Source organism: Crotalus tigris, unplaced genomic scaffold (genome assembly GCF_016545835.1).
Source record: "Crotalus tigris isolate CLP2741 ecotype Arizona unplaced genomic scaffold, ASM1654583v1 scf7180000024437.13266115, whole genome shotgun sequence".
Classification (NCBI taxonomy): domain Eukaryota; kingdom Metazoa; phylum Chordata; class Lepidosauria; order Squamata; family Viperidae; genus Crotalus; species Crotalus tigris.
In genome coordinates this window covers 12883003-12897546 of record NW_024100606.1, presented here as the reverse complement: position 1 = coordinate 12897546, position 14544 = coordinate 12883003, and the positions used below count along the sequence as shown (strand labels likewise).

Here is a 14544-nt window from a genome sequence, read left to right as displayed (position 1 = left end):
AGAACATTCTCACATAACAACCCGTGCTTCTTGCTTAACAACAGCAATGGGAGCTGTTGGTATTGTCGCTAAGCAATGCAGTCATGTGATATCTCGCTTTGCAACCATATTGCTTTGCAATGGAAATTCTGGCCCCAATTACCATAGTTAACTAAAGAGTACATGGATTGTCACTGTGTTTTGTACCTGGACTGTCTTCAAGAGCAGCACTCATACGACTAATTTTTGAAATGACTTATTTGCATGATATTGCTGTTCCAGATCAGTGAAATGGGATATTTTTATGACACTGTGCATGCTTTATGGTTGATGGGAAATAAATTCATGGGTATTTTCCCCATAAAAGATACCTGTGGTAGCTTTCTTTCTTCCTTCCTTCCTTCCTTTCTTTCTTTCTTTCTTTCTTTCTTTCTTTCTTTCTTTCTTTCTTTCTTTCTTTCTTTCATAATAGAATCATAGAACTAGAAGCAACCTTGGAGGCCTTCTAATTTGTCAGGGATGGAATAAGGACACCTTCCCTTGCCCTAGGCAAGAGCCTTTATCCCAGTGGTGGTGAACCTATGGCACGCGTGCCCGAGGCGGCACTCAGAGCCCTCTCTGTGGGCACTTCTTCTGAACTGGTGGCGGGCTGCGGAGCCCCAGAATGCGCTGGTCGCCAGCAGGCTGTGGCTACTGATGGACACTGTCGGGCCCCATGTGCTCGCTGGGCTCTGAGTGCGAGGGCCAATGGTGTCAGGCAGCAGCTGCCCCGGCCCCTGCCTTGCCTTGCCCTGAGATAATGGCACCCCCACCCTGCCTCGCCTCACCCTGCAGGATGAATCTCCTACCCACCACCTCACCTGTCAGAGACCCCCTGGATCTCCCCCAACCCTGGCCGGCCCCCACAGGTGTCCCTCCCTATGAGCAACATCAAGGTGACCATGCCCACCTTGGCCACACCTACCCAGTCTGCCATGACCACCACAGCCACGCCCACCCAGTGGGCCATGCCCACCTGGCACCCGGCAATAAGTAAGTGGGTTTGGGGTTGCAGTTTGGGCACTCGGTCTCTAAAAAGTTCGCCATCACTGCCTTATCCCATCTCTGATAACTGGTTGTCCAATCTTTTCTTGAGAACCTCCACTGATGGCTTATGATATTTTTAAAACATGGCTATTCATACATCAAAAAAAGATACAGTGCTTGGATATTGGAATAGTAATTAAAGCCCATTTTTAGTGTACATGAAGTAATGTACTAATTATTAGTAATAATTTATTTATTTATTTATTTATGAGACTTATATACCGCTTTAAGTGCAAGCATTCTCTAAGCGGTGTACACCAGTAAGCAATGTATATATATATTTACATTGCCCCCAACAATCTGGGTCCTGGGTCCTAATAGTTTGAGTTTGCCTTGTGTGAATGGTATTCCCTCTCTGAGAGGTAATGAGATACAAGTTGGCTTCTGCAGATCATGCAGTGATGATCTGAGATATCGATACACATTCAGTCTACTTGAGAACGAATAGAAAACTGAAATGAAACTGAATGAATTGAATGAACAGAAAATGAAATTTTATTTTAAATGAAGGTAAGATTGTACCTCTTTCTTTTCCAATATATAGAGTATATGTGAATAGTATTGGCTATTGCATTTGTATTGTTTTTATGCAAAAATATCTATTGAAGAGGTAAAAAGATAATCCTTCAATTCAAGTTTAGTTCCTGAAAAATATAGAGACCCAATCATGCTGTTTCCTTGGCAACAATATTGAAGTGGTTTAACATTACTGTACTACTATTACTACTACCTTTTAACGTTAATTATTCTACTTTAGTATTTCCATATAGTCCTACTGAGCACTACCTAGATCTGCCTTTACCTAATCTGCCATGTCAAATGGATTATTAGCTTGATGGGACTAAGATCAGCAAAGCTATTCTCATTTTCTCAGTCAACTGATGTTGCCACCAATTCTGGCTCTGGAGTGAAGGCAGTGGTGGGATTCAGCTGGTTTGCACCACTTCGGTAGAACCGGTAGCTAATTTTTTGTTGCCCAGGCCCAGAATGGACTTCCGGAAGCGGCATCCACACAGAGAACCGGTTGTTCACATATTTGAATCCCACCATTGAGTGAAGGTCAAAGTTTAAAACTGCAAGTATTACTAACAAAGAAAATGACATTAAAATACATAAGGACATAAACAGTTAATGTAAAGCCAAGGGTGGGAAACTTTTTAGTGGCCAAAGGCCACATTTAATACTTTTTGACAGATTGAAAGCAACAGTGAGCAAGATAATAAGAATGGATGGAGATGTGTTCATATATGTGATCAGAGGCAAGATTTTGTGCTTTTTCTGTTTGTTTTTTTAAATATAGTTTTAGGGTTTTTTGTACTTTTAAATGAGCTCACTCCAATGAGCCAACACTGTACCTTTGTTAGAAACTCAGTGTCTCTGCCTAGTAGTCAGAGACAAATCGTCAGCTGATACAATATTTTTAGACTTAATTAGATTGCAGATTTAGGCGTCATACATATAGTAGCTGCCTCAGTCTAGAAACTTAATGTTTGCATAAATAGAATAAATACTTTTCTCTAAAATTTTGTGAATTTAAATTATCTACTCTAATGAAATTAGATCATAATGAATACAGTGACTCATACATTGTCAGTAACATAAAAGGAACAATCATTAGAACATGTAAATTTGTTGCTAAAAATGTAATTTCGTTTTAGTTTATAAACTGCTCTAAATGCTGTTTACCATTTTTTTGAGTTCTGATACAGTGTCCAAAATTATTTACCTTATCAGGTTTTGGCAGTTGCATTTATTTTATCCCTTTTATTCTCTTCAATTACTACATTTACTTTAAGTAGATTAAGTAGTTCAGACTATATTTTGTCAGACTCTCATTACAAGAGAAGGGTATTTTGGGTTACTACTTTTATGCTCCCTTAGCATTGGCCATGTAGTCTACAGCAGACAAAGAGTTGTTAAAGATTTGGAGGACATTTGTATTTTCTTCCTAAATAATGAACATTTTAGAAAGAATGATAATATTGCAAAAGTAAATTGAATTAACTTTACATATAAAGGATAGAAATCAAACTAAATTTTATGCACTTAATTCCACTGAAATTAATAGAATGATAGATAACATATAGTCACAACATGACATTAATAATCATATTATAACATATTTCAGTAATACCTGAATTCAAGCAACTTAGCTTGCAGTCTATGCATTTACATTCAGTCCATTGAACTGAGTAGAAAAAATGGATTGTATTGCAAGTCTGGACCTAGATAGGCATTCATAAATATAATAGGTTAAAAATGAATGATATTTTTATAAATATATTAGAAATATATATGTACTTGAATAATATTTATATTAGATAAGTATATATAGGATTGTAACTAATGGCTATGATACATTATACTTTATTTTCTCTTCTGCTGCATTTTTTCAGTTTTAAAGCAGTTTTTTGCATAGTTTTGTATGTATTTGCATTATAGTTATCTTTGTGTTTAGTTTCCTTTGGTTTTCTGTTTTTTAAAGCAGTAAAAATAAATATAATTTTCATAAAGATATGCTTATATATTAATGTATTATTAATATTAGCTTATTAAAATGACATTTTTAAAATCAGTTGGATTTCAAAATAGTAAAAATATTGCATTATGATTTTTCTTTAAAAGTGATATTAATGTTAGAACCTTGGGTTACTATCTTTGATCCATTAGCTATATTTTTGTTTTATCCCATAACTTGACATTTTCTAGGTAATTTATAATGAAGAAAATAAATACAATATAATAAGCAATACAATAAAAATGAGAAGAAACAGAAGAGCAGAAAATAAAATTGAATGCAGCTCCAATCTAGATGTATATTAGTAGTATTGTATTTAGTACTTACTATGCAGCACAGCACAAGAATCTAAGCTGTTAATGACTTCCAAGATTACCTTTTATAAATCCAATTAAGTGCAGCAAAAACTGCAGTGCTCCTTTAGTAACCTTATGGTGCAAGCATATCCTCTACCATGGTTTATTTCTTGTGATTAAGTGGAACTGAAAGTAATGGAAGAGTCCACCATTACCAGTTCTTTTTCCTGGATTACAGGTAAGTGAGGGAACATGAAATTATTGGGCATTGCTTGTTAAAATTTATTTAAAGTAAGATTAGGATTAAGGTGTAAAATTCTGTATAAAATTAGGATTTATGAAAAGTGCAGGTATGAAAGAATTGCAACCAATTTGTTGAAAAATAGGCAAGTTGTAAAAGAAAAATGTAGGTATAGTTATTGAATCCATATACAAACTGGTGATTCTAATAAAATTGAAAAAATATATTTTTTTTATTTTTGAAGCAATTGTTGTGTACAATTTGTTAATCTTCCATTATGATTTTTGATGTTCATTTTCTGCTGAAAACGTGTTCAGCTTACTGTAAAATTTCTGAACATTTTTATGCTGGACTCAGTATAATGGCAATCTGGCAATTGATTATTTATTGCTAATAAATATTTTTACTTTTAAATGTAAAGCGTTTCCAAATGCTGAATAATATAACCTTATACTTTTTGTATGTATTCTATATATTGTAAGCAATGATGACTGTGTTAACGTTAATGATTAAGTAAAATCTATGATTTTGACAGAGAATGCCTGTAAATAAGAAGAGAGATTTTCTTGGATGTTGGAATACTTTTCACTTATCTGTTATTTTAAAATATTGTTCTGGGTTTATCTGGCATCTCAGAAGAAAGATTGTGCCAACTCTGGAATTTTTATTTTTTCAAAGATACGTAATTTATATATGCCAACCTTCATAGTATAAATGCTAATTCTTTAATGCTAATTCTTTGTATCAGAATTTCTGCTTAGAATACAGTTGTCTCAGATTTGAAGTAATGGCTTTTGCCAAGAGAAAAACAGCACTTCAAATTCAAATGCCACTTATTCAGTGACCACCAATGACCATTGAATACCATTATTCAATGACCTTTGGTGCAGCGTTGAGTAGTGAAGTTTCTAAATTCACTTCAAGAACTAATTGGAGTACTTTACATGTTGTAACTTCCCACTTGCTATATATGAGATGCTACTATTGTAGATGTATAAGCACCTGTTTTTTCTGTTGTTCACAACTTAAGGATTTATGAGATGTTATGAGATGAATGTCCTTGGAAGTACTATGTATTTGTTTCAACTATGCTGCTTTTCAAGTGATTATGTCAGATACTTGAATGCTATATATCCCGAAAAGGCCCATCCATAGAGAATCTTTCCAGAAAAAGTCTTCTACCCAAAAAGAATTTAAAAAAAATATTTAAGGTATATTATTGGATTCAGATGCTTGCCAACTTCAAAGTAACTGAGTGACTCACAATATAAAACAAGCAACAATATAAAAATACACAATAATACATATATAAAAAATACACCTACCTCCACTAAAAGAGAAAAAGGACTGTCTTTAATTATTATTGAAATGGAGAAACCTTACTTACAATCAAATTGTAAACTTATATTGGAAAAAAATTACGAAGCCACTGAGCAGGTATGTGCTAAAATAAAAGAGATTACTACAGAAATAAGAGCCAGAAACCTTACTCCAAACCTTCAAACTGATTCACAGACTTCAACTGACTGTTCTATAAACCAAAATATACCAGAAGAGGAATCAATCAAGATTAAAGAGGAATTTATATTGCCTTATAAGTATCCTACTCACATCCTTGAGGATCAAAAGAACCAAAGATTGAGACTTGAACTTTTAAAGCAACGATAACGACAAAAGAGCCAGGCTTCTAACACAAAGGATAAGATGTGTTCTACTGACCCAAATGATGTTACGAGCAATAAAGGGAGATCTATCTGCTGAAACAGAGGCTTTGTCATGGAAACCGGCCTGGCACAAAAAGAAAGCCAGAATAAAACTAAAAAGAGAAATTTAAAATTATATCTAACGGATTAAAAAGGCTTTGTAGAAATATGGATTGACTTAAGGTTTAAGATTTAGAGTTAGAACTGAGAGAAAAATTGGAGATTACTAGAATATATATATTAAATAGAGTAAAAATGTATTTTTTGGAATAATACGTTTATTTGTATGAAAATTATTTTGTAATGGAATGAGAATAAGAAAATGGAAGAGGTTTTAGAGATCTGGATTGATTTAACAATTAATTGAGCATGTTAAGTTAGTAAGATGATGCTTTGTGTAATAATATGCATGTTTTTAGACATGATATCTACCTGAATGAGATTTGAATTCTTCCTAATGGATTTAAATGGTTTAATGTTTTGTATTATTTTGCTTTGCTATAGAGATAGATTGAATGATGGATTGTATATGTATAGGGTAAAGTAATACTTTATTTTAATCAGGATAACTATTTTGTAGTGGAAGAAGAAATAAGAGAGATTTCTGATAAAATTAATGACTCATGAGATTAAGAATTAGAATACATTTGGAAGGGGTACCCGAAGTGATAATATGCTTATTTAAGATTAAATTGGGCTATGGTAACTAAAATAATAAAATTTGTAAACAGGATTAGGATTTATAGAAATCTAATGTAGAAATGGATCATCTTAAATATATTATACTATTTGAGGGAAATAGAGAGGGAATATTTAATGTATTTACTTGAGTTATTCATATATGATTTCGTTTTTGGATGTTTGACTATCCCATCACAACAGTGTGTCTCGAGTTTTTGTTGTAAAAGTTAAAAAACCAATAAAATTTGTTTAAAAAATAAAAAATACACCAATATAGTAAAATCTTGTATTTTCTTCCTTTTTTTTTCAATAATTGTATGACTGTGAACTCCAGTAATTCCGTTGCTTGTTTTTGGCTGGGGAGTTGAAGTTGCATGTATTTTCATTCCTTGATGGACTCAGATAAGATTGTGGAATAATTTTTGCTGTATTATTGATTCAGTTAATATGGTATACTAGCAATATATTACTCTTTAACATTTTTATACTTTGAAAGCTTTATTCCATTTAAATATGTATTAATCTCTTAATGCTTTTTTCCCTCAATCCCTTCACAAAATCAAGTTGGAACCAAAGTTGTGAGCATTCCTAAGTACAGAGATATTATTCCTGTTATAATGGTAACATAGATGGCAACTAATTCAATTCAGTAGCAGATTTTAACTTGATTTCAATAGGAAAAAGCACAAGCATTTGCCTAAAGTTGAGTTTTACCATGGATGAAAATTGTGTTGAGAGTTGAAATAGCAAAACCAAAGCATTTCTGAATGGCTAATCTTTCCTCCCTAATTGACTATTGTTAATTATCCCTCATTACCATTGACAAACATTCACGACAACCCCATTGATTATTCACTGTTTTATTTCACACTGTCGGTTATTACTTATATTCAGTATGTAACTGAATCACGTTCCTTTTCTCTTTGTTCCCTTAAAATTCAAGTCTTGACATTAGGTGGCATGCAGAATTTGAAGAGAGAGAAAAACTGTCACAGAACTACCTCTGTAATTTCTTTGTAATTTCAAAATTATCCATTTCGTGGGTGCATGCAGGAAGTAAGACAGAGAGAGAGAAAGAGATTCAAAACCAATATACTGTTTAAATATATATTGTTAAAACAGCAAGGTAATTTTTTCCTACACTGAAACATTATGTCCTGTTTTGAATTTTAAGATTATATGTAGGTACTTTTTTAATTTGAGCCACATGTCAAGCTTCAATATAAAACCATAAGGTTTTATATAAGCTTGACACCATAATAAAATATAATGTAATCCTCTTCTATAAGTAGTACGTAAGCTCTTAATAACCATGTTAATTTCCAAATCCTTTTTTTTCTTTCTTATATTATTTTGGATTTTTATCGTATATAAAAATCTGACTCTCTTTCCTTATGCTAATGAAGTAATATCATTGATTCTTAATAGGAAGCTTCAGCTTCAGCCTTGCATTGGTCTGCACTAAAACTTTCTTGATTATATCTTTGTTTTTGCAATCTGGACTAAGCCAGTCTAAAAAATATGAGATCTTTCCTCATGGTCCATGGCAGGTTCAGTATCAGGTATAGATGTCAATGGGTATCTGCCAAGGGCCACATATAATGAAGCAGGAGGGTTGACTCCCAGAATTTTCTGTAGCTTGTTTTTTGTTGTTAGTTTGGTCACTTGCCCTCATTGACCTTGTAAACAATGATGGGACTGAAAGGTAGTTGCATAGGTAGTTATATCCTGCAATATTCTAAGTCTAGGAGAGGAATGAAGAGAATGTGGCATATATATTGTGTATGATCCATGAACATCTTTTAACCAATTCCCAGAGTCCCCATGTTGAATGTGGTAAAACCAAAGGTAACGTTTTTCAAAAACTTTATCTTTTTGAATACTCTCTCTCAGTTGAACATTTGATTAGTGGACTAGGTTTTTACATTAAGTTCTGTTGAATTAGGATATGTAATCCCAATTCTGATCCATAGTGGACCTAGTGTTATCTTGATTTTTTTAAAAAAAAACTTGTCAACTGCTTATGACTTGAGCAATTCATAAACAGATACTGAAACATTCTCAGCTATGTTTTATATTTGTACTTCACTTTGTTAAAAGGAATAGAATTGATGATTTTTAAATAGATGATAAAAAAGGAAATACATTTAACAAAGAACTGAGATTAAAATTCTTAATGATTTAGGTTCTGCAAGAATTTATTGTTTCTTCTGCAACTTCCTAAATACTATTTGAGAACTGTACATTTACTTAACAAGTTATGTTAAATCTGTTAATGATTGTCTGCCCAATAAAACCAAACCCAGTGTTTAGAAAAATCAAAATAACCAATGAAAGAGTAGTGCAAGGAAAATAGTGCTGGATACTATAGTGATGCCCATAATCTTAACAGCACAGATTTTTTTGAGAAAAAAGAAAACAGTTATTGCAAACAAATTCTACCACCAAATATATCCCATTATTCAGTCTTGCTAAAGATAGAAACATTATAGTGAAATATCTGCTGAATATTACATAGATGGATCGCAAACTATATTTTTCTAATGCAAATCTTTTTATATACTTGTATTATGATTTTTAGTCTAATACTTTACAGAAGAAGAGGAAGCCTATAGAATAGATATTGGGATTAAATTATATATCTCTTCATGAAGTAACATTAATATTCCAGTGCTTTTTTCATAATACATTTTTTATTATTTATTAAAATAATATTTTAATAATAAATATATAATAAATATTTCTGGTGAAATCAGCTCTTTTAGGTGATCATGATTCCTTCTAGAGTATGTCAGATCCTCCTCTAAAAGACAAGTCTTCCACTGACTTACAAAACTTAAACAGAAACAACCTTTCTGGATTCATTCTTGTCATGTTCATTTTTATCCACAATGTTGATTCCAAGCAGTGTTAAATATTCTGTTTCTTGAAATTAGATGAAGATGCCATTATTCCTGAACTTAATCTGCATGTTAGAGGCATTTCTATCCCAAATAGATTATCTTACTGAGAACGGCCATTCATCCTTTAAGTAACAGAGAATAAAATTATGAACTAGCAGCTCTGGAGTTGAACACTTGTTGCTGAAAATTATATTCTGGAGAACACCTGGCAAGAAAGAACAACCAGATGCACTATCCTGACCATAAAGCCCTATTTTGTAAGAGGTTCTAGAAGGAACCGATAACCCACAACAGGAAATTTCTCTTCCCCTTTAAAAGGATGAAGAGAAACAAGACAGCTGTCCCTCCTATAGATATCTTGTAGCTGGTATTGACCATAAAACTCAAGTACAGAAATCTCAGATCATGACAAAAAAACTCAATTGACTTGGATCCTTCCAATTAATATCTTTCAGACATGTTCTTAGGAAATGACCTTAATCAGTATAAGGGGAGGAAAAATTTCCATTTCAGATCATTTTAGTAGAGAATCAGGGTGACAATCTTGAGGGAAAAAGGCAAGAACTGTTATACAAACAAACAGGGATGAAACATTACTTAAGTTGTGTAAACAAGATAGTGTTTGGAAAAGCCAGGCAAGCTTCTCCTTTATTCAGTATAGTTTCTAATCTGAGGTACATGTTGCCTAGATAAATGTAATTGATCTGCTTAGCCAGCAGCTAATGATCCAAAGGCATATGGCATATTATCTCTGCAGGAGAATTAGGAACATAACCTGAAATAACATGCAACATCTCTTGAGTAAAAAACAATCTGAAAAAAAAAATATTAACCAATTGTTGACATGAACAACTTCTTAATAAGTATTGTTTATCATTTACAATACAGTTTTTTCCTCTGTTCAGGAAAAGAAATGTTTTTAATAATGAAAAAGAAAAAAATCCTATGAATCAGACTATTTCATTAATATACATATGTAACATTTTTCCCATTCTGTAATCATAAAAGTCTTCTCTGTGCTCTGGAAAATTAAGTGGGAATTGGATTGGTATACAGTTCAGTATTCTACTGAAAGTAGGAAACTGACTAAATTATGAATGGCATGGTTATCATAGTTAAGAATGCATGCAGCTCTTGAACACCCTCGCCAAAAATTATGAGTGGGATCCCTCACCAACATAAGAAAGTAAAAATTATCATGTAACTCCTAAATATTTTAGAAAAAATAAGAAACCTTACACTAAACCAGAAAATCCTGATCAGCTGTGTGCATGAGATACCACCTGCACAGCTCGCCAGTGAATGAGATACCATCCTAACTACTTTGTATCATCAAATGTAACCCTCCTCAACTAGAAATATTACTAATTTAAGGCCATCTAGATTATCCCATTACTTTGTAATTTTAATAATGTCTACTAGAACATTTTGCCCATGCTTGGTCTTTTGTTTAAGAATGTAGAGCTCAAACTTTAAAACTACAAGTAGTCCTTGTTTAGCAACTACTAGTATTTTGACAGTGATTAAAATTGTAACTATATGACTAGTGCTCACATTTACAACCTTTTCACTCTGTAAAATAAAGGAAAACTGGAGTAAAATAAGCACGGTTTTACTTAACAATCTCTTTGCTTAACAACCTAGTCCCAATTTGTTTGCTAAATGAAGATTACATTCACCAAATAGAGCATATGCAGTGTTCTTTAACTGCAGCAGCCTTTCAGTACCAAATATTGTCTTGTTATATTTTGGAATAAATGCTGTTGTGGTGGTAAAGGGCTGAACAATATCAGCGCAAGATATTTGGTGACGCAATGGTTAGAATGCAGTGTTGCATGCTAATTTTGCTGACTACCAGGAATTTGATCCTGACCAACTCATGGATGACTCAGCCTTCCGTCCTTCTGAGAGGTCGGTAAAATGAGGAGCCAGATTGTTGATCGCAACTCAACCCCCCCCCCCCAAATTAAGACCTCAGATTACAGCATGCGTGAAAAGAGCGCAGAGGACAAAAAGGAGGGGAAAGGTGTGGTAGTTAAAGATAACCACAACTACGAGACCACCCCCATAGATAAACAACTTACCGAGCCACCCCAGCCAACCTGGAACAACACGTACGACCATCTTGATGACAGTTGGGTACGAGGGAGGGGCGTTAAGGATGAAAGGAAAGATACTCATAGAGAAAGTGACTGTGCGAAGCGTGATTGGGGAAAAGAAAAGGACAAATGCAAACCACCACTCGAACCCGAAGGGGAGAATGGGTTGAAGGATAGAGACAATCGGAGAGGCAAGGAGTTTACATCACCTGCCTTAGAATCCAAAGAAAAGAAGATAGATGAAGGAATACACGGAGCCAGGAAGGACAGAAAGAAACGAATCACCAGAGCACAATTTAACCAATTGGGTCCGGTGACGAGATCGAGGAGCCGAGTGCAGACTTCGGCCTGCCTATAAAATGACTCTCTCACACCCTGGCGGCCCAGCCCTGATGATGCTGGCAGGTGACGGCGAAAGCTTGGCGTTTTTAAATTAAACTTTTTATAGTTTTAATTAATACCTTGGTGGTCATTTTATTTTGAATATATATATATATATATATATATATTCCTATAAAATATGTAAAGCTGCTATTAAACAGTAAAGAACTCATTATCATATTAGAGCAGGGATCCCCAACCCCCGGTCCGTGGACCAGTACCGGTCTGTGGCATGCCAGCAACCGGTCCGCACAAACAAGCAAAGCCCCATCTGTGGGATGCAGGCAGCACATAAAACCACGCACCCTCCAGTCCACAGAAAAACCTCTCTCCATGGAACCGGTCCCTGGCGCCCAAAAGGTTGGGGACCTCTGCCTTAGAGCAAACATAAAATATCATTTCATTAAAAGTTACATTGGCAATCAAAATAAATATTGAAGTTGGTTTGTTGAATATTGCATGAATACTGACATTTCAATTCCAATGCTTATTCTAGTTTGGCACCATTTGAATCTCTCCATTAGCAATTTATTAATGTTTTACAATACTTTACACTATATAAACTGAATATCATGCATTTAGTCAACTGGAAACCTCATCAGTACTAGAACTGAGAGTTTAAGAGAGAAAAACCCCTCTGGAATTTGAAGTAAATGCCTTTAAAAAAAATAAGAAAAGGACCATCACAAACTACTATTACCTACTCCAGCTTACTTTAGATGCAGGAGTTCATAACAGCCTCAAGCTCCTTTGGTTAGATAAATAGTTTTATTAAGAACTATATCTGTATGAATTGATAGCATTCACTTCAGTTAAAAGCCAACATAACAATGAAAAATATTAAAGCATTCCAATATTACAATGAACTCAGTGAAATGGGGCTTTAGATAAAAAAAAGGAACAGAAAAATCTCCTCAAATGATGAAAATGTACTAAACAAAGAAAGAAACCAAATAGCTATAAATTCAAGGCACAACTGTCTTAACTTTTTACTTAACACATAGTTTATAGAATTTGCCAAATAAAATGTGATGGACTTAAAATTGGATTAGATACATGTAGGAGAAATGAGACTTGTTGCTAGCTAGTATTCATGATAGCAGAAAACTTAGGAAGTTAAAAATAAGATGGAGGTACCTATATAGTGAAAGGATTATTTTGGTATGTAGATACATTTTGAAATGAAATATTTTTAATTAAAAGACACATTGTAACAATCTGATGTGGATCTTTACTCTTTGAAACTGAAATAATTTTGTAGGCAATTATTATTTGAGTTAGAGCTTCCAGGTTCATATAGGATGCCAAAGACAAAATCTTTACAACATTGTGTTTGAGAAAATCAAAAGATATACTAAAATCTTGGATTTCTTTATTATGTACTATAATCCAAGGAAGAAATGTGTTTTAAAGAAACAGATCAATTCTGTGAACGTATTATTGAAATAAGGCTTGAGCTGTATTTCTTGACTAAGATGCAAATGTGGTTCTTGACTGATACAGTATGCTAAATAGTACAATTAATATGATTGTTTTTTGTGCATTTAATGTTTTTCATTCTGTCACGTTAAAAACTGCAATAAGTCAGTGACTTTGATGAGATTATAGGTATTGCATCTAAATCTGGGAGCGGGTAAAGAATTTAGCACAGTTACATATATTATTGAAAGCAGTTGAGACATCTCAGTTTTTTGTTTTCTCCCCTACTGAAACTTCCTCATTCTGAAGGAAAATTAAAGTATTTGAAAAATACTATCCTTTCTTCCTTGTACTATTCACTGTAGCGCTATTCACTATATTTCTCTTTGCCTTTTTATACTTGTAAACCAGCCTTTTTCCCATTGTTTCCATATACTGCTTCATATATTGCCTTTTATTCTTTAAAACGCTCCCTTCTCTGAGAATATCTTCAACTCTGTTCAGTCATGATGTCTTCTGATTCACTCACTTTTCTTTCATATATTTTATAATTCAAATCTCATAATGACTCTGTGTGTCAATTCTGATTATTAAAGTAACAACGAATACAAACTAAAAGAAGAGAAAAAAGAATGAATAAAAAGTGAAAGAAAAATAAGAATATAATAGAGACAAAAATATGTAAGGAAGTGACTTTCAGCCTTCACTAAACAAATATATAGTAACTTTTCACCCATCAAAGGTTACAGTTATTTCTTTATTCCATATCTCATCTCTTATCTAAACAAATACATAGAACATATTTTCTGCCCTCGTATCATAGAAAGTCCATACAGAGTTGACTGAAGTAACAACAGTTAATTTGGTCTATGATTAAGACACCAGGCTGGAAATCAGCAGTTTATGAGCTCTAGTCTTGCCTTAGACCAGGGGTAGGCAACCTTGGCTCTTTTATGACTCGTGGACTTCAACTCCCAGAATTCCTGAGCCAGCCATGCTGGCTCAGGAATTCTGGGAGTTGAAGTCCACGAGTCATAAAAGAGCCAAGGTTGCCTACCCCTGCCTTAGACATAAAAGCCACCTGGATGACTTTGGGCTAGTCACTTTCTCTCAAGCCAGCTCTCCTCACTGGATTGTTGTGGGGAAAATGAGGAGGAGGAAGGATTATTATGTGTATATGCTGTATTGAGTTATTTATAAAAATAATAAAGGTGGGATAAAAATAAGTAATTTGTTGT

The 14544-nt window shown here is 33.8% G+C and overlaps 1 protein-coding gene across 4 annotated transcripts in view; it reads left to right on the top strand.

Moving 5' to 3' along the window:
• PTPDC1 (protein tyrosine phosphatase domain containing 1) overlaps positions 1-14544 on the top strand; it is a 41256-nt gene that overhangs the window by 3283 nt on the left and 23429 nt on the right. The window contains exons 1-2 of one of the 4 annotated variants that reach the window (XM_039331454.1): positions 1015-1575; positions 3775-4117. The exons of 1 other annotated variant lie outside the window; for it this stretch is intronic. In XM_039331454.1, the coding sequence (XP_039187388.1) occupies positions 4075-4117 (43 nt within the window). In that variant the 5' untranslated portion in view covers positions 1015-1575; positions 3775-4074. Of the gene's footprint in view, positions 1-1014; positions 1576-3593; positions 4118-14544 lie in introns of those variants that run through there. 2 more of the 4 variants (XM_039331453.1, XM_039331456.1) reach the window with 2 other exon arrangements.